Source organism: Ctenocephalides felis, unplaced genomic scaffold (genome assembly GCF_003426905.1).
Source record: "Ctenocephalides felis isolate EL2017-DRISC unplaced genomic scaffold, ASM342690v1 CF-g0.4_SCAFFOLD_00845, whole genome shotgun sequence".
NCBI lineage: Eukaryota > Metazoa > Arthropoda > Insecta > Siphonaptera > Pulicidae > Ctenocephalides > Ctenocephalides felis.
Genome location: NW_020536999.1, coordinates 53,571,793 through 53,589,472, shown reverse-complemented (window position 1 = coordinate 53,589,472; position 17,680 = coordinate 53,571,793). Strand labels below are relative to the sequence as shown.

The 17,680-nt window shown below is 29.0% G+C and overlaps 3 protein-coding genes across 4 annotated transcripts; 1 reads left to right on the top strand and 2 right to left on the bottom strand.

Annotated features, from left to right (window-relative positions):
• The first annotated feature begins 60 nt into the window (after nt 1-60).
• Nucleotides 61-1,953, top strand: LOC113376104 (pentatricopeptide repeat-containing protein 2, mitochondrial-like). The gene is made up of 8 exons (XM_026616033.1): nt 61-240; nt 305-539; nt 654-756; nt 824-1,018; nt 1,082-1,270; nt 1,346-1,564; nt 1,634-1,736; nt 1,798-1,953. The coding sequence occupies exons 1-8, from the start codon at nt 171-173 to the stop codon at nt 1,866-1,868; spliced, it is 1,185 nt and encodes a 394-aa protein (XP_026471818.1). The 5' UTR covers nt 61-170; the 3' UTR covers nt 1,869-1,953.
• LOC113376094 (lysosomal aspartic protease-like) lies at nt 1,917-6,118 on the bottom strand. The gene is made up of 9 exons (XM_026616023.1): nt 6,001-6,118; nt 5,748-5,928; nt 3,522-3,645; nt 3,144-3,262; nt 2,879-3,075; nt 2,699-2,821; nt 2,466-2,625; nt 2,219-2,311; nt 1,917-2,160 (listed from the first exon to the last, which is right to left on the bottom strand). The coding sequence occupies exons 1-9, from the start codon at nt 6,090-6,092 to the stop codon at nt 2,002-2,004; spliced, it is 1,248 nt and encodes a 415-aa protein (XP_026471808.1). The 5' UTR covers nt 6,093-6,118; the 3' UTR covers nt 1,917-2,001.
• Nucleotides 6,119-10,236: 4,118 nt separating this feature from the next.
• Nucleotides 10,237-11,877, bottom strand: LOC113377180. 2 transcript variants are annotated; one of them, XR_003367093.1, is made up of 3 exons: nt 11,743-11,877; nt 10,601-11,674; nt 10,237-10,398 (listed from the first exon to the last, which is right to left on the bottom strand). XR_003367093.1 is itself a non-coding variant. In XM_026617410.1 (2 exons), the coding sequence occupies exons 1-2, from the start codon at nt 11,755-11,757 to the stop codon at nt 10,931-10,933; spliced, it is 759 nt and encodes a 252-aa protein (XP_026473195.1). In that variant the 5' UTR covers nt 11,758-11,873; the 3' UTR covers nt 10,867-10,930. The 2 variants fall into 2 exon arrangements, 1 of the variants encoding a protein (XP_026473195.1); XM_026617410.1 differs by lacking the exon at nt 10,237-10,398 and having other exon boundaries at nt 10,867-11,674; nt 11,743-11,873.
• Nucleotides 11,878-17,680: the final 5,803 nt, after the last annotated feature.

The following is a 17,680-nucleotide window of genomic DNA, read 5'->3' as shown; positions in this document are numbered from 1 at the left end:
CTATACTTAAATACGCTTTGCATATGATTTACGTATGATCTTACTTACCCATCCCATATCTAATCATATAATATGTTATCTATGGATATAACCTCAACTAAATGTTAATACTAATACTAATAGGTTAAATTTGCATGCCTTGAAAAATTTAAATAAATAAGTGTATTAAAATGTTTAAAAACACTTTAAATTTATTTCAAAAATGCAGATTTGGAGTGACGTTAACAAGAGTTAATGATGGTACATTTATGATTATTAATATACCAAGCCTTCTAATATTCTAATTATAATTGTTACATTGTAGTGCAATTCAAAAATTTATATTCACAAGCTGCATTAGGGATAGATAATTATGTTAGAAACAGAGAAAGAATACAGGGCCAATTTACAAATATGTTAGATACATTTAAAAGTAAGATGTCTGATTTCGTGGTACCATCATCGATGAATATGATATTTACAGAAGATTTAAAAAATATGATACATGTAGCCGAATCAAATTCTCATGATATTGATTTAGTTGTAAAAATGATGATTAAGTGAGTTACATATTTGCCATTTTATATAAAATTACTTGTTGCATTAATTTAATACTGAATTGATGTACAATGATATTATTATTGATAGAAGCACAATATTTATTCAATAAACAGATTTAACAAACAAAACAAGGATTTGCGTTTTGGGAGCTTCGTTTTTGGACCCGTAGTAATGAGGATGTTTCATTACTTAGATGATCCCAACACTGCTTTACAGGTATTGTTTTATATTTTCTGAAACAGAGAGTTTAATTAATTTGTTTATTAATGAATTACAATTGTAGTGTTTTTTAGACCCTGAATTAGCCGGCTTTTTTGATCAAGTTTCAAGTTATCAAATTCTCATGGATCTCCTATTAGAACATGATAGATATGAAGATATATTAAAGGTTTATGATCATGTGAAAAAACAACAAATTCAAGGTTTGCGTCATCCAAAAAATATTGTTGTACTTGTTTGTGCTGCTTGTTACAAAAAGGTGTGAATTATGCTATATTTTGATTAGTTATCAAATTATTTCTATAACAACCTTTTATTGTAGAATACAGAAGAAAGTTTCAAATATGCTTGTGAATTTTGGGCAGAATTAATATCTGTTGGTCATCAACCCATGAGAAGGGCAGCTACGTTTGTAGCAAGTCTTGCTTTGAACCACAATAATCCAAATGTTGCTTTAGAAGTTCTCTCAAATACAAAACAACAAAATTATATGACTGTGAGAAATTTGAAGGTAAAAAAAATATTTTTTGCTTCATAAATCTAATTTAATTATTGCAATTATTTATTTTAATTTTATAAATGGTAGGCTGTGGCATTAGCTCAATTGGGTCGCCATGAAGATGCTTTAGGTTTATTAAGATCTGTTGTAAATACTGATAGTACTCTAGACAAAAAGGGGACTTTTGCCAAAGATTCTATAGAAAAAATAAGTATGATCATTAAATCAACAAATAACAAAGATTTAGTTAATGAATTTACCAGTATAGAAAAGTATTTGATTGAAAATGGTCACCTGACCGATGATGTAAGTGCATTTTATACTAGAATAATTAGGCATATTATAATGTTTTTAATATAATATTTATTATTATAGTCCCTTCATGATTTATTGAATTCGGAGATAGCACTTGTTCAACAAAATCTGAACAGAAATGCTATGTATCAACATAACATAAAAATGCAAAATTACTACAAAGGTACGTACATTAGAATTGTTTAATAAATTATATACATACTGTATATGACATTTTATTTTAGGAAATTCTGGCAATTACAATAAATTTAATAATAATAAGTTAAGAAGACCTGGTATAACTGACATGTATTAATCAAGGAATTAATTTAGAATTATTTTGTAATAAGCAAATATAGATGAAACCACTTTTATTAATCCAATCATTATTTTATTTCATTAATGCTGTATGCGATTGCAACAAGTTCTTCATTTCTTTAAATACAGTGTCATGTAGCAGTAGCAAATCCAATTTTACTTGCATTTATGTCATATAATGTATAGTATTGTGCTAAAAATGCGCTTCCAAGTGTCCACAAATTATTTTGGTCTGCAAATTCAGTTGATGCAAATACAGATAGACATGCACTGACACCTTTCATTTCCATCTATAAAATTAAAATCATTATTCACTGTGACTAGAGAGACACATTCATTTGTTACAACCTTTTGTGCTAATTCCTTCCCATGTAATGTGAAATTTCTTCCAGCAATTAAAAATCGTACATGAGGCAATTTTGTAACTTTACCGCAATCAACCTATGAAAACAACAAAATATTTGAGAGATATTTTCAATAATACAATAAAATATTTACGGAGAAATTATTTTTTATGCGATTATAAATAAATTAACATGCACACAGAGAAATTACAAATCATAAAAGTATTGAATATATAATTATAATTGCTTACCTGATAGTACCCCATTAAAAGTTCAGTAGCTGACATGAGGCTATTAATTCTTTTTATTATTTTGGAGGGTCCAGAAATAATACTTGTACTTGAATCAATTATACTTGGACATGTTGAGTCACACAAAGAATAAGATTTGGTTCCAAGATCCAAGTAAATACTAGAGTAAAAATTAAATGACTACATTATTTACTGAATAATCTGAAAATATTTGTGATAAAAATAATATTTACTTATCAATATTGAATTGCCAATATTTTTTTTGAGTAACCGAAGTATAAGTCCAGCTTCCATTATAATGTTTAGGATTTGATGCTCCGATCATGATGGAACCAGCATGATTTGTCGTTGGATCTCTGAACATAACACTCATTATAATTGATATTTAAATATTTTATAAATTTTAGTAGTACCTATTCATATAAATAGAAAATATAGGTTTCTTAATCAATTGTTGATAAACCATATTATAAAATATTGGCATTATGTTGCCAATAGATAAACTGCTGAATGCTAATCCTAATACTCCATCTGCTTTTGAAAACAAGTAGTGCCATGGCAAACATGTTACTTCCCCAAAAGTCTGATTTTTAACATTTATGTGGCCAATCTAAATGGATAATCAAAAAATTTATTAGGCAATTTATTCAAATAACATGTCTATGTTTATAAACTTACATAAAAACTTTCTATTGAAAAGAACCCTGTTATGGCTTCTTTGCCTGAGCCAAAAGAAAATTCTTTACCGTTTTCTTGAAATGTTGATGATGCCAAAGAGTCATATTTATTAAGATTCCCTGATAACCAAAAGGCAAATTATAATTAGAGTGTTTGATAATCAAACTAATACATAGTCCTACATATAAATTATTTTGTTTTTTTTTTTAATTTCTGCATACTCAAACAAAATAAACTTTACATAAAATAAATTTTAAAAAAGTGCTCATTAAAAGGCTGTATATACTTCTAAGTGTACAATAAAACTATGTCCTAATATTCTTATTTAGTCATTAATTATTGTATAAAGTTAAATTTAAATATCTATCAAATACTTACAACATCCAACACATTTTAATCCACATTGTTTCGAGGCCACCCATGTTTCTGCCCATGCAGTGTCAACCACAAGTTTGAAATACTTTACAGGATGGCCTATTCCAACCTCAGCATAAAATTCAGTCTTGAAACAATAAACAATATTTATTAATTTAAACATTCATTGTGGACAACGATTCATGGAGTTCAGTCACTTCTTTCAATGCATTAGCACAAAGGTCATTGGATAAAAACATGGACAAAAAATGTTCTTTTTGTTCTTTGGAAACATTATATGTATCAATCAATTGCTTTGGATTGAGATCTCTAGATCTCAATAAAAATTCACAAACTGGTGTCAATATTTTTGGGTAAACACATGCCAAGTCTATTAAATCATTAGGGTGTTGTAATATTAATCCCCATAAATAAGTTACATTACAAATTTTTAATACAAACTCATCTAAGATAATAGTTGTTATTATTTCAGAATTTGTGCCAGTTAATTTACATTTTAGCATGTGCATTATAAGCTTGATTTTCTCATCATCTAGACCTTGAAAAATGGTTGAAATCTTTCTCCGTAAATTGTCAATATTTTGGCCACCTTGATCTTGCCAATAAGAGAAATAATAATACGCTTCAGTGTCAAGCATTTCAATGCTATTCATTTTAACAGATGTAATAGAATCATTCAGAACCTTATATGAAGAAGCAGTTAATATTAGATGTGTGAGTAGTTTTTCGAATCTCTCTTGACCACATTTTTCTATATACGCATTTATTGCACAATCAATGATATCTAACTCCAAATCTGAGTTATGAAGGAACTTAACCAAAATAAAATCAGATGATGTTTCTAACATTTTTTTATCCAGTTTGATAACCATGTTAATATTCTTCAAGCATAAATTGCAAGTTAGAAAAAAATCATCATAATTATTGGTTGTTATTGCTTCCTTTGTCATATTTTCAATACAGCGAGCAATTTTAAAGGCATTTTGGATTCGGGAAAAACTTGTATTATTAGAAGGCCAAGATTTGATTGTGTAAAGAGTAAAATAGTCTTGAATAGTTTTGAAAATTTTATTTTCAGATGAAAGACCTGTTGACATATTAGACAACTGAGAAATTAAATTTTCACTGCTGATAAAGTTGAGTTACTATTTAATTATGTGTTTTAGTATAATTGCGTTTTATATTCTATTTAATGTTAAATATATTTTAAACACAAAGAATAAAAACTTTATTGTCTAGAATTTTACACAATAATTAAAATGCCATAACCTCAAAAATTAGACATAAAACGAACTTAGAAAAAGCTTTATGTGGTAACACTGCTAAGTGTTATCCATACTCTTCTTTTATCTATGGTGTTATCAATTAACGCCATAGAATCATGGAATACATGGAGTAGAATATTTTCGGGGATTCCCTGAAATTAATATTGCATGAATAATGTCACGAAGGCCACGATAATTTTAAGATAACAATTTAGAGGTCATAAATAGGTCTTTTATATTTACCAACTGAATATCTGAATAATAACTAGTGGGGTGCTTGGCATCGTGCCTTAGGGCAAATTGCTGGAACTTCCCGTACCGTAATTAAAAATCTTGGTACGGAACCAAAAAAAAAATACACAAAATGCGTACATATTACGAAAATCTCTATAAAATAGCTGATAATTTGATGTGCATAAGTCTAATAAACATTTTGGACCGCCAAATGACATTTTTTTAACTTATTTTTATTGAGAGTTCATAACCGCGTGACCTGCCTTCCCAAAAATTTAATCAGTTTCTCATCTTGTCAATACAAATAAAATGCTTTTTGAATTATTAAAATCGGACGCTCCGTTCTCTTAAAAACTGAGTTACCGTTTTTGGCACTTTTTACCCAGTATCTTTGGAACGGCTAGACCCGCCTTCGTTAAAAAATAATCAGCACGTCTCCTTATCCATACGAATCGAATGATTTTGAATTATTCAAATCGGTTGATCGGTGTTCCCGAAATCGTCGACGAAAATTTGTATCTGCACACACACACACTCACACACATACACTAACACATGCACACATACACACACATACGTCCATTTTTTGTAAGGTATGCCAAAATGTTCAGAAACCTATGAAACGTTAAGATAAAAATTTTCATTTTCGATTTTTTTGCAATTACTATAACCTACCCTACGGAAAGTTAATAACTTCATATAGAACTATGATCAACAAAATTATACTTACATCTAAAAATTTATAAATTGCTATAGTATCATTGTCCTTAGGACCTGGAGGAGGTTTAGGTTTAGATGGATCCGAATAATAGCTTTCGTTTTCTTGAATATCTTTCCAAACCGCTATACGCATATTTCGATCCATTTCAATCAATTGAAGTCGAGGACTTTTCCACCGTCTTAACTTTATTCTGCATTATAAAATTTAGTTATTGAAAACAAAATATATTAAAAATTTGGCCATAAATAAAAAATATATTCACTCGAAACTTTTACTTCTCGCATCAATGATAAAGGAACACATAATAATTAAAATTAAAATTTTGGCGATACAATAATTATTTTTATAAGCCATTTTATTTTCAATCCGCACTTCTTCAGTTGCTAAAAGATACTAACAATGAATCGACGCTTCTACTCTTGTATTTGAGTGAGCGAAGGTTTAAGCGCATACATACAAGAACATATATTTTACTTTAAAATCTCGTTTTTAGCGATCGTTCTAGGAAAACTGTGTATGTATGTACTGTTGCACTTAATTAAATAATTAAATCAAATGATTTTATATCTCAATTGTGCTATATATAATTGCTGCATGTTATTAGATAAATATATTTATGTAATAAATTATTAACTTCCCGAAGGAGTTTATGTTTTCATAAAAAAATCCGAATTGCTAATTTTATGTTTTTTCGACGTTTCAAGCCATTCTGAATCGAATGAGACCAAATTTGGAAAAAGTATGTGTATGTGTGTGTTTGCGTGTATGTGAACAGATTTTTTGCCGTAAATCGACGTTTTCTCGAAAACGGCTGGACCGTTTTCAAAAATTTAAAAGCCACTCGGTGTATCTCGATGAGGACTATTGTTTGTCAGTTTGTGCGACGATCGGTCAAGCCGTTTCTTTATAAATCGCAGAAAAGATATTGGTTGGGAATCGTGCTGATTAGTTTTTGGTAGAGTTAGGGCGGGCAGTTTTCTTGTAATGAAGTTAAAAAAACGACGATTTTTATGATTATTTTTTTGACGGTAGATACCATAGTCTTCTAGATCATACTAAAATATTACGGCCCTACGACAACTGGTTTAGCTTTAAAAATTCATCAAAGTTTGCAAAAATTAGTATCGTTTTTTTAGCATTTGTCAAAATTAGAACTTTCATCGACGTTTGCTCAAAAACGCCTGAACCGATTTCAGAAATTTAAAAAGCATTTGATATATCTCGATGAGGATTATCGTTTCTCAGTTTTGTGCAACGATCGGCCAAGCCGTTTCTTTGTAATTTGGAAAAAAGTATTAAACCTTTCGTCCACATTTAAGCTCATACTACCGAACCGATTTTAAAAAATCAAAAACTGTTCGAAAGATATTAGTTGGGAATGATACTGATTAGCTTTAGGTGAAAATCTACCGAGCCGTTTTCTTGTAATTAACTGTTGAAAAAAAAATTTAGGCCGATTTTTATGGATCTTTTTTGGCGATATATTACGTTGTCAAATATCTCCCTTCCGCTTTTTTGCTCTTGGTTTATAATACAAAAAGACGGAAGGGAGATATTTGACAACCTATTATATCATGGTCTTATAGAACTTACTGAATTATTACAACCTTACGACAAATAGTTTAATTTTAAAAATTCATCAAACTTTGAGAAAAAGAGTAGTTTTTTTTGACGTTTGTTAAAAATAAAATTAGATGATTTAGTTGATATAACGATAGTGTACTTGGTCTTGAACATAGTAAACCATGAAAGTCCTACGGAAACTGGTTCAATTATAATTATTGATTAATTAAAATTATTGATTTTTGAAAATTTGCTTTTAGAAAATACTCCGTGTTTGTTCGTTCGTTTGCAATGATGTGTAATAAATCCACTCGGAATACTTTTAATCACTCATAAATTAATTTATTTATTATTGATTAAGTCGATTATTTATACATATCGGGAAGTTTATGTAACTTGCCTCAAGGCTAAATACCAAACCAACTAGTTTTTTCTTATAATCAATAGTTATGTTTGCCTGTATATTTTTTATAATATTTGTATTATTTGACACGATTATTACAAAATATTTATTTTTACGAAACGATAAAACACAAAAACAAAACTGTATCAAAATCCTAAGTTAAGGGGTTAAACCAGTGGTTTCCATCCTTTTCCTCCTTGCGCCCCCCTTTCGAAAGAAAAAAATATTGCGCCCCCCCTAATTGTTCTAATAATTTGATTTAAATATACTTAACTGAAATTATGCCAAATAACACACAATATACATACAAACATAATTATCGATTATAAGACAAAATAATTTTAATGAAAACAAATCATAGAAAAATAATAATTACACCATTAGAAGAATGTAATGCGACGGTTGAGCTTGTTTTTCAGAATATCATCATATTCCTCAATGACAAATAGATTTCTGATCCATTCGTATTTGGACATATCTAGATTTTTTTAGATGACAGTTTCTCAGCATTTAAAATTAATATTTCAATTACTCAAAATTTAAAATTAATATTATTAAAACAGCTTTGCGCCCTCCTTGGAACGGTATGGGGCCCCCCTAGGGTTGGTGCGCCCCACAGGTTGGAAATCGCTGGGTTAAACACTCACAACTGACGATAATACTAATATGTGTATGATAAAAAAGTTTAATAGTTTCATAGCCTGCAATATTTGTGGTATGAAAAATGTTATATTTTATGCAATGTTTATGAAATTTTGAAATTCACATCTAATACGCCTGTAGACATTATAATAATAGATACTTGGCATGCTCCTATTTCTAATTGAGATATAGAAAATGTTTAAGTTGAATTTTATTCTATTATCAACTTCTTGTAGGGTAAGTCATAATAATCGTAAAAAATTGAAAATGGAAATTTTTGCATATCTTTACGTTTCAAAGGTTACAGAACATTGCAATGCAATTATCGTCCACGATTTCGGGCGCACGGATTTTTTGAATGATTCGAAAAACATTTGCTTTCTGTTGATGGCAAGACGTGCTGCGTCCCGTAAAGCATTTTTAAAATAAATTTTTATTTTATAACTTTCTCCCATTAATAAATTAATTATAATGTATTATTTTATTGTTGCATTTATTTTTGAAATAAGTTTTTTTTATTTGTATTTTTATATTGATAGGTACACACCTATTAAACAGGCTGATTAAGTAATAATTTAACGTTCACTTTCTGCTTTCTTACAAATAATATTAATACTACTAAAAACCATACAACTCTTCACATTGCAGTACCACCCAAAAATATATTTTCAACGCACGATTCAAATGATAATTTTTAGTTATTCTTTCTAAAAAGTCTAAAATTTGTTTACAAATTTCTGTAAAAAAAATCAATGTAAAAACATAAAAAGCAAATTAATTATTATTATTAATTTGTATTTTTTAATATTCTATACAATTCGATATTATTTTGTAATATATTCATATATACATTAAATTAAAATTAAAATATTCTATATAAATTAAAATATTGATTTAAATATTTTGATACTGATAATTACAGTTATAACTGGAATAGAAATTTTTCCATGAATTAATAAATTAAATAATTTTTAATTGATTTAAGAGTATAAAATGCAAAAATTATTAATAATTAAAAGTGACTTCAAAAAAATTGTTTACTTATAAGCTTGAGCAAGAAAAAACTGGAAAGTAACAAATTTAAAAGTAAAGATTTATTTGATTTTTTTTTTATTTGTAAGACTTTTCTATATAAGTTTATAATTATCAGTAATGCGTGCAACCTATAGTGATACATCTATGTATATTAATTAAAATAATTATCTAAATATCTAATTTTGACAATAGTATTTATAGCTAGATGCAACTCTTTTCCACGCCACCCAGGAGGTAGAGTTGCTAGGCGCGTTTTTTTTAATGTGGTGTCGCCACAGAAATGCAACGACTTCTGCAGCCCTAATCCACCTAAACTAACTTATTGACTAATTATAAGTAACTAATAAACGAATTGTACCGAATGTAACGCGAAACGAACCCCGCGAGATGACCTAATATACCCAAAAATTTCGATTTTTAAAAGCGAAAGAACCTCTCGGTGTGTAGTGTGTAGTTTTTATAAATATGAAATTGTATGAAATATTAATATGAAAATTGTAATGTGATTTTGTAACGGTGATTGTGATATTATAAAAAAAGCATACACATGATGTACCCCCCAGAGTACAGAAGTACTCCCCAAATACACCATGCAATTACTTGGAAAAAAACTTCATAGTTTCCCAGCCTATGAAGCTTATGGGCGAATCATTTTGTGATTCGCAATTATTAATTAATTGATGTAAAGAAAAACGCGGAAAAAATGAAAGGTTCTTCCACGACGCCACCCCCCTTTGAGCTCAAACAAAAATACGCGAACAACCCCAAAAAAGGTATGACTGAAGATATTAACGTGAAAACGCGAATTAATAATACGGGAACAACTTTAAAAAACGTATGACCGAAAAACGCGCCTTATAAATAATATAACTACTTAATATTAATTACTTAATAATAATAGAATAATATAACTAAAGTCTTCTCACACTTCATATTCATCTTGATATTCACCAATCCGGCAGTTTTCTTCTGTTGATCTTGATCCGTCAGCAGTCTTCTGTTGGTCCTGGTTGGCCCCTGGAAAGTGATGGATAATTATGAAATAAAAATTGATTATTATTTTAAATTAATTTGAAAATAAATTACAAAATATTCGACCGAAATTTTCACGTCAAAAGGACCCTTAACTAAACATTAGTTTAATATAATACAATAATATCGACACACTATTATAAAGATCCAATAATAATAATACAATATAATTAAAGTTTTTTCTTACATTTTATCTTTGCTCGATATGATTTCATTTATGCGCATAATCTCCAATCTGGTAGCGGCTTCCTGGTTGTCTTGAAGAGGAAATCTTCTGGAAATCTTCATGGAAATACACCTGAAACGAGATTAAAAAAAAACACAAATTTCCCTAAAAGGGATGAGCATATAAACGGGGCCCCGGTAATGTTAATATTAAAAAATTATATACTTATATAAATGTAAGTCTAGATAACGACTAATTATATGTAATACGAGAAAACTAATATATGCATGCATATTATCCTGGAATGTGCTTCTCCTGTAGTAGTTGGTCTTGGCGTTGATTCCTCTGGTATCACAAGTCCCTCCTGGGTCGTGCTTCTCCTGTAGTAGTTGGTCTTGGCATTGATTCCTCTGGTAGCACAAGTCCCTCCTGGGTCGTGCTTCTCCTGTAGTAGTTGGTCTTGGCATTGATTCCTCTGGTAGCACAAGTCCCTCCTGGGTCGTGCTTCTCCTGTAGTAGTTGGTCTTGGCATTGATTCCTCTGGTAGCACAAGTCCCTCCTGGGTTGTGCTTCTCCTGTAGTAGTTGGTCTTGGCATTGATTCCTCTGGTAGCACAAGTCCCTCCTGGGTCGTGCTTCTCCTGTAGTAGTTGGTCTTGGCATTGATTCCTCTGGTAGCACAAGTCCCTCCTGGGTCGTGCTTCTCCTGTAGTAGTTGGTCTTGGCATTGATTCCTCTGGTAGCACAAGTCCCTCCTGGGTCGTGCTTCTCCTGTAGTAGTTGGTCTTGGCATTGATTCCTCTGGTAGCACAAGTCCCTCCTGGGTTGTGCTTCTCCTGTAGTAGTTGGTCTTGGCATTGATTCCTCTGGTAGCACAAGTCCCTCCTGGGTCGTGCTTCTCCTGTAGTAGTTGGTCTTGGCATTGATTCCTCTGGTAGCACAAGTCCCTCCTGGGTCGTGCTTCTCCTGTAGTAGTTGGTCTTGGCATTGATTCCTCTGGTAGCACAAGTCCCTCCTGGGTTGTGCTTCTCCTGTAGTAAGTGGCCTCGGCATTGATTCCTTTTGTATCACAAGTCTCTCCTGGGTTGTGCTTCTCCTGTAGTAGTTGCTCTTGGTATTGATCGATATACTTTTTTTAAAAAAATTCAAACACTTTTCAAGCACCTGCGTCTTCAACATTTCTCCGTCACGGGAGACCCATTGTGCAATAACGAGAATTTTAAATTTATTTGATTAAATTATAGTACATAAAAGCAGAAAAAATCCGTTAAAATAAATATAAGTAATTTGAGAAACAAGCTGGATTTCAAAATTTCAAACTAGATGCTTGAATGCGCATATAACGTAAGGTAATTAATAAAATAATTCAAAAAAAAATTAACATCACTCTTAATATGTACATATAGTATTATTTATGAATTAAAGCGTATGGCGTTGCTCCGCTTCTGGGAAAAACTTTGCAAGCAACCACACACCGACGAACAAAAATTAATTTAATAAATAATCGCGAACTACTCGAACCTGCCGAGGGGGGAGGGCGACAGGTTTTAAAAACGCGCAAACTAGGCTTTAAAATTCGTTTTAAACGATTAAAAAAAAACTATAAATGATTAACGATAATAGTTTCGAACTCAATTTTCCGCACAAACAAAACAGAAAAACGGTTGGACGTAAGTAAGTAACTAAATCATAATGATAAAAATAGATTTTTAATTAAATATTGTAAATATAATAAAAAGATGTAAAAAAAGGCACAATGAATCCCCAGTCACCCGCCATGGTTCAAAACACCACACTAAATCTGAAACAAGTTGAACAAATAGAAAATAAATAAAACAATAAAATAATAAACATAAACAAATAAATACTAGTCAGTTGTAAATACAGTAGAAGTGCCTTAGTCGCGCTTCTTTCATTTGCGTTTTCGCAATTCCCGGCCAAAAAAAAATTAAAAAAAAAGTATTTCAAACATAGGATTTATAATAAAATTGTATGTTGACTACTAAATCTGTTCTAAACCGACAAGGTATACATTACAATCTAAATATATATTAGGTTATTTATGTTAACTCCGAAGCTAAAATTGAATATATTCATAACAAAAAACACGAAGGCGACTTCTCAGCAAATATATATTAGAGTATAAAAAGTAATATAAATCGTTTAATATAAAAGTGACGAATATTTACTTCAATTTATTTGAATTCTTTTATTCATTATTGAACAGTGGATCAAGTCAAACACAATCGATCAAAACAAAAATTTCATGCAACACAATATAAAAAAATTTCATTATTACACAATACAAATATTTTTAAAAGACTTACCATCGAACTGTCCCCACGAGCTCCAAACACTGAATGGTTTGACTTCGGTTTTTGGACCCAATTTATAGGGTCGAAACGGCGTGAATTGTTACCAGATGATATTAAAATTCAATAATTGTTATCTATTCGGAATAGTTTTGGGATCAGAATCATAGAGGGCGCAATACGAAAGTAAATATGCAATTTTAACTCAGTAATAATCTAACCTTCGTGGCGGTTGTTGTCAAGTATTATTTCTCTTAATTATATTTTTATTTATGTTTGTGGCTTAATAATTTGTGTGTTTTGTCGATTAACAATGAACAGTAGTATATATATATATATATATATATATATATATATATTTATTTATTTATTTGTGTGTAAGTGAAATATAAGGAAGGTTTCGGATGCAACGCTATTTTATTAAAAACCAATAAAATATCATAACAAATTATATTTTGAAAAATCAAAAACTGTTCGAAAGATATTAGTTGGAAATGATACTGATTTTTTTTGCGATATATATCATGGTCCTATAGAACATACTGAAATATTACGGCCTTACGACAAGTAGTTTAATTTTAAAAATTCATCAAAGTTTGAGAAAATGAGTAGTTTTTTTGACGTTTGTTAAAAATAAAATTAGACGATTTAGTTGGTATAACGAGTGTACTTGGTGTTGAACATAGTAAACAATCAAAGTCCTACGGAAACTGGTTCAATTATAATTATTGTTTAATTAAAATTAATGATTTTTGAAAATTTGCTTTTAGAAAATACTTCCAGTTAACGTGTTCGTTTGTTCGTTTGCAATGATGTGTAATAAATCCACTCGGAATACTTATAATAACTCATAATTTAATTTATTTTTTATTGATTAAGTCGATTATTTACACATTTCGGGAAGTTCATGTAACTTGCCTCAAGGCAAAATACCAATACCAACTAGTTTAATTAAATAATTATTAAATAAAATACAATTTAAAACAAGATTTTTTAAATATTCGAAACTTTTTATATCAATATGATAATTCGAATCAGGTTTCAAGTACTTGATTCGTATTCAATCGATTCCGAGAAAGAGTTAGCGAATATAGCAAAGTATTTTTTAACTTCCCGTAGAGTAAGTTATAGTAATGACAAAATCGAAAATAAATTTTTTTATTAATCTTTACACTTTAAAGCCTTCTGAACATTTTGGCATACCTCAAAAAAAATTGATGCATGTGTGTGTGTATGTGCGAATACAACTTTTCGTCGAGGATTTTGAGAACACGGATCAACCGATTTGAATGATTCAAAAAACATTCGATGCCTATTGATAAGAAAATATGTTTTGATTAGTTTTTGGCAAATGCAGGTCCAGCCGTTTTGAAGATATTAGACAACCTGACATTGCGCAGTAGCGATGTTTATTTTTGTTTGAAAATGTAGATGAAAATGGCAATGGTAAATCCCTTACACTATTCTTCCCTGAATCGAGTTGGAGTTTAACTCAACTCATGGACATGCCCTAGAGCAGTACTGCCCACAATTTGTATGTATATATATGTATTTTAGAAACTTTCTATCTTAAACTCCGTATAGTAAATACATAGTTTCGACAACTTGTTAAGTTATCAGATTTATTTGTGTGTTTTACCATCTGTGATGCTAAAAAAATATATTTTATCAATGTGCACATACTCATACGATGGATTAATAATATTTTCATTTGTTGTATTAGGATACAAAATTTTAAATTGATTGCCACTGAATGAAGGCTAAGATGCCATCCGAAACGTAAGAATTTTAAATAAATAAATTTCTTAAAACTTTCGTACTATTTTTATTGATGTAATGCCCGACTTTTTAACTGAAATTAATATATTTTCAATTAAATTAATATACATATAAATAATTTATTTACTTGCTGTTAAAAAACCATGAGATATTATTAAAGATAATTAACTTCCCGTAGGGCAAGTTATAGTAATCGCAAAAAAATCGAAAATGAAAATTTTTCAGAGATTTCTGAACGTTTCTGAACATTTTGGCATACTTTAGAAAAAATTGATGTATGTGTATGTGTGTGTATGTGCGGATACAAATTTTCGTCGACGATTTCGGGAACACGGTTTAACCGAATTCAATTATTCAGAAAACATTCGATCTCTATTAATAAGGAGACATGCTGATTAGTTTTTGGCATAGGCAGATCTAGCCGTTTCGAAGATACAGGGTAAAAAGTGCCAAAAACGGTAGCTCAGTTTTTAAGAGAACGGATTGTCCGATTCAAAATCCTAACAATAAAGTCGATATTTGAATCATTCATTCAGAGCAACTTAAAACATTATGTTAGTATGATTTTATGTTAACTACCCAATTAAAAAAATTCAAATATCTGAATAAATTTCTAAAGATTCAATAAAATTTTGATTTCAATAAAACTAAAATTGGGTACTAAAATAATCAGAAAGACTTTTTATTGGAAAAAAAATTACATATTGTATTTTTTATAAATTACTTCAAGATTTAAAAAATATTATAAGAGAAGTAATTGAAATAAATAAAATTGGAATTAAAATAAGAGGTTGCAATTGTTAGCATTATTTTATTTTTCTATACAGCTTACTTAGATTTAAAAAAAATGATATTTTAAGTATATTTAGTTTATATGATTTATACAGTGATATTTCCATATTTTAAATAAATTACTGATTCATTGTTGTCAATAAAAATATATTTCACATATTACAAAATATAATATTTAAATTAGTGTAAATACTATATTTGAGAATAGAATAAGTATCATTCTCAAGGTTGAGAACCACCGACTTCTTATTTTAAAATGCAAAAAAGTTGGAATATTTTTGTTATAAACCGAATAGTCACACCAAGCATAATTTCTATCATTACATTCAAAAATGATTTTTTTCGGGTATTATTCCTAATAATTCATATCAGTTTTTGATGAGTGGTCGTACCGCTTGTTTCAGGACAATACCAAATATTTAACATTTACATTTTGTGCCAAAAATCATTATAATTTGAGTGATAATAGTGTAGTAATCAATAAATAACATATAGAACTGATCTTTAGTGAATTTGTGATAGTGAAAAATATTATATAATAATAAAATGCACAGGTAAGTTAATGTAACTTGATTTATTAATAAGGCTTACTACTGACGGTATACTTTTAAGATTTTAATTATTTAAATATTGTTATTAAAATTACTTCATATTTTGGTACATAATAAATAGATAATACTTATTAATAATAATGATACTTAATACTCAGCAAATTGATATCAGGAATAGTGAAATGTAAGTACATGTAAAAAATTATTTAATGATTAAGTGTCTCAAGTTCGAGTAATTTAAAAGAGTTAATTAAAAACCATGCTTTAAATTATAAGAAAAAAATTATCAACCACCATAATGAATTAACTTTAGAATTATATAATACCCATCTCTTCAGGCTTAAAGAAACATTTAATATGTCTTATTATAATTAGTATATATGCTATTATTATTAACTGTTCAAATTCTTTGAATTAGTTGAATTGTTACTAATAGTTGGTTTATTATACTTATTGTTAGAATAATTTTATTTGTGTTTTTTAATTTTTTATACCAACCACAAGCGTTACTGCAAGAGTAGTCATTTAAAAGCCTTTATATTAAATTTTTCAATCTATTTACTAAATGATTGTAATTTATATTGGAAATATGGAACAAATCCTTATTTCTGAGTTCAAATTTTTGAGTATGATTATTTCGATACCTCTTAGTATGTTTTATGAAATTTATAAAATTATGAATACTTCATACGTTGAATATTCTTCACTAAATTAACGTATAATTATTATAGTATAAAAAAATTGTGAATATATAGTGTATTATGTCCACAAAAAAATGAAATATTTCAATTGCTTGCTTTAATATTTTACATCTAAAATCAATTAATATAGTATATGATTAATTATATAATCAATAAATCTTTATATAATTTATACAATAACAATACTTGTGGGTGATGTTACTTTTGGCGATTATGTATATAACAACTTTAAACTATAATATTCATTGAAACTCCTTTAAGAGGCACAACTAGTGTAACCGCCTAAAAAAGGTGATTTTTGGGAATTTATATTAAAAAACATACTTCATCAATGATTTCAAAATTTTAAGAATATAGTTACACATGTTTTAAGGATACATAGTAAAATTTTTGAAGAAAAAAAATAAATATTTTTTAAGTAATCGTCGATCTCTAACGGCGCGAAAAAAAGGCCCTCCACTGCTGCAGTGATTCCGGCCTTCTACGTGGAAAAAATTTAAAAAAAAAATCTCATTAAACTAGATAATATTGTCTGTAAAATGAACTACTATAAAAAAATCAAAAAATGACAAAATGGCGGCATTTTTTTTTAAAAAAAAGTCGAATTTTACCCAAAATTTTGGTCATTTTTGGACTGCCAAAATTTGATTTTTGATCCGATCAAAAAATCGATAATTCATTTTACGGAAAACTATATATAGAACATGTAAAAAAAATTTGATAGTGATCGGATCATTTGTTTTTGAGTAATCACTGCAGCAAATTTGGAAAATGCTGTTTCGAGAAAAACGCGTTTAAAGATAAAATGATCGTTATACTATATACTATATATATATATATTCTTTAAATGGCTATGACTCAAAAATTATTTAAGATATCGATTTAAAATTTTGTTATGTTATTTTTGCTTAAGGCAGTGGTTTTCAACCTTTTTTGCACCGCGTCCCATGCTCTAATAAAAAAAATT

Excerpts from the sequence above, each read along its gene's own strand:
- LOC113376104 (XM_026616033.1), top strand. The coding sequence starts at position 171 with ATGTTTAAAAACACTTTAAATTTATTTCAAAAATGCAGATTTGGAGTG. Across the intron at positions 241-304 it reads GTTAACAAGAGTTAATGATG|TGCAATTCAAAAATTTATAT; the intron begins GTACATTTATGA and ends GTTACATTGTAG. Across the intron at positions 1,737-1,797 it reads AATGCAAAATTACTACAAAG|GAAATTCTGGCAATTACAAT; the intron begins GTACGTACATTA and ends ATTTTATTTTAG.
- LOC113376094 (XM_026616023.1), bottom strand. The coding sequence starts at position 6,092 with ATGGCTTATAAAAATAATTATTGTATCGCCAAAATTTTAATTTTAATT. Across the intron at positions 3,076-3,143 it reads TTTCAATAGAAAGTTTTTAT|ATTGGCCACATAAATGTTAA; the intron begins GTAAGTTTATAA and ends TTATCCATTTAG. Across the intron at positions 2,822-2,878 it reads TTTTCTATTTATATGAATAG|AGATCCAACGACAAATCATG; the intron begins GTACTACTAAAA and ends TGTTATGTTCAG.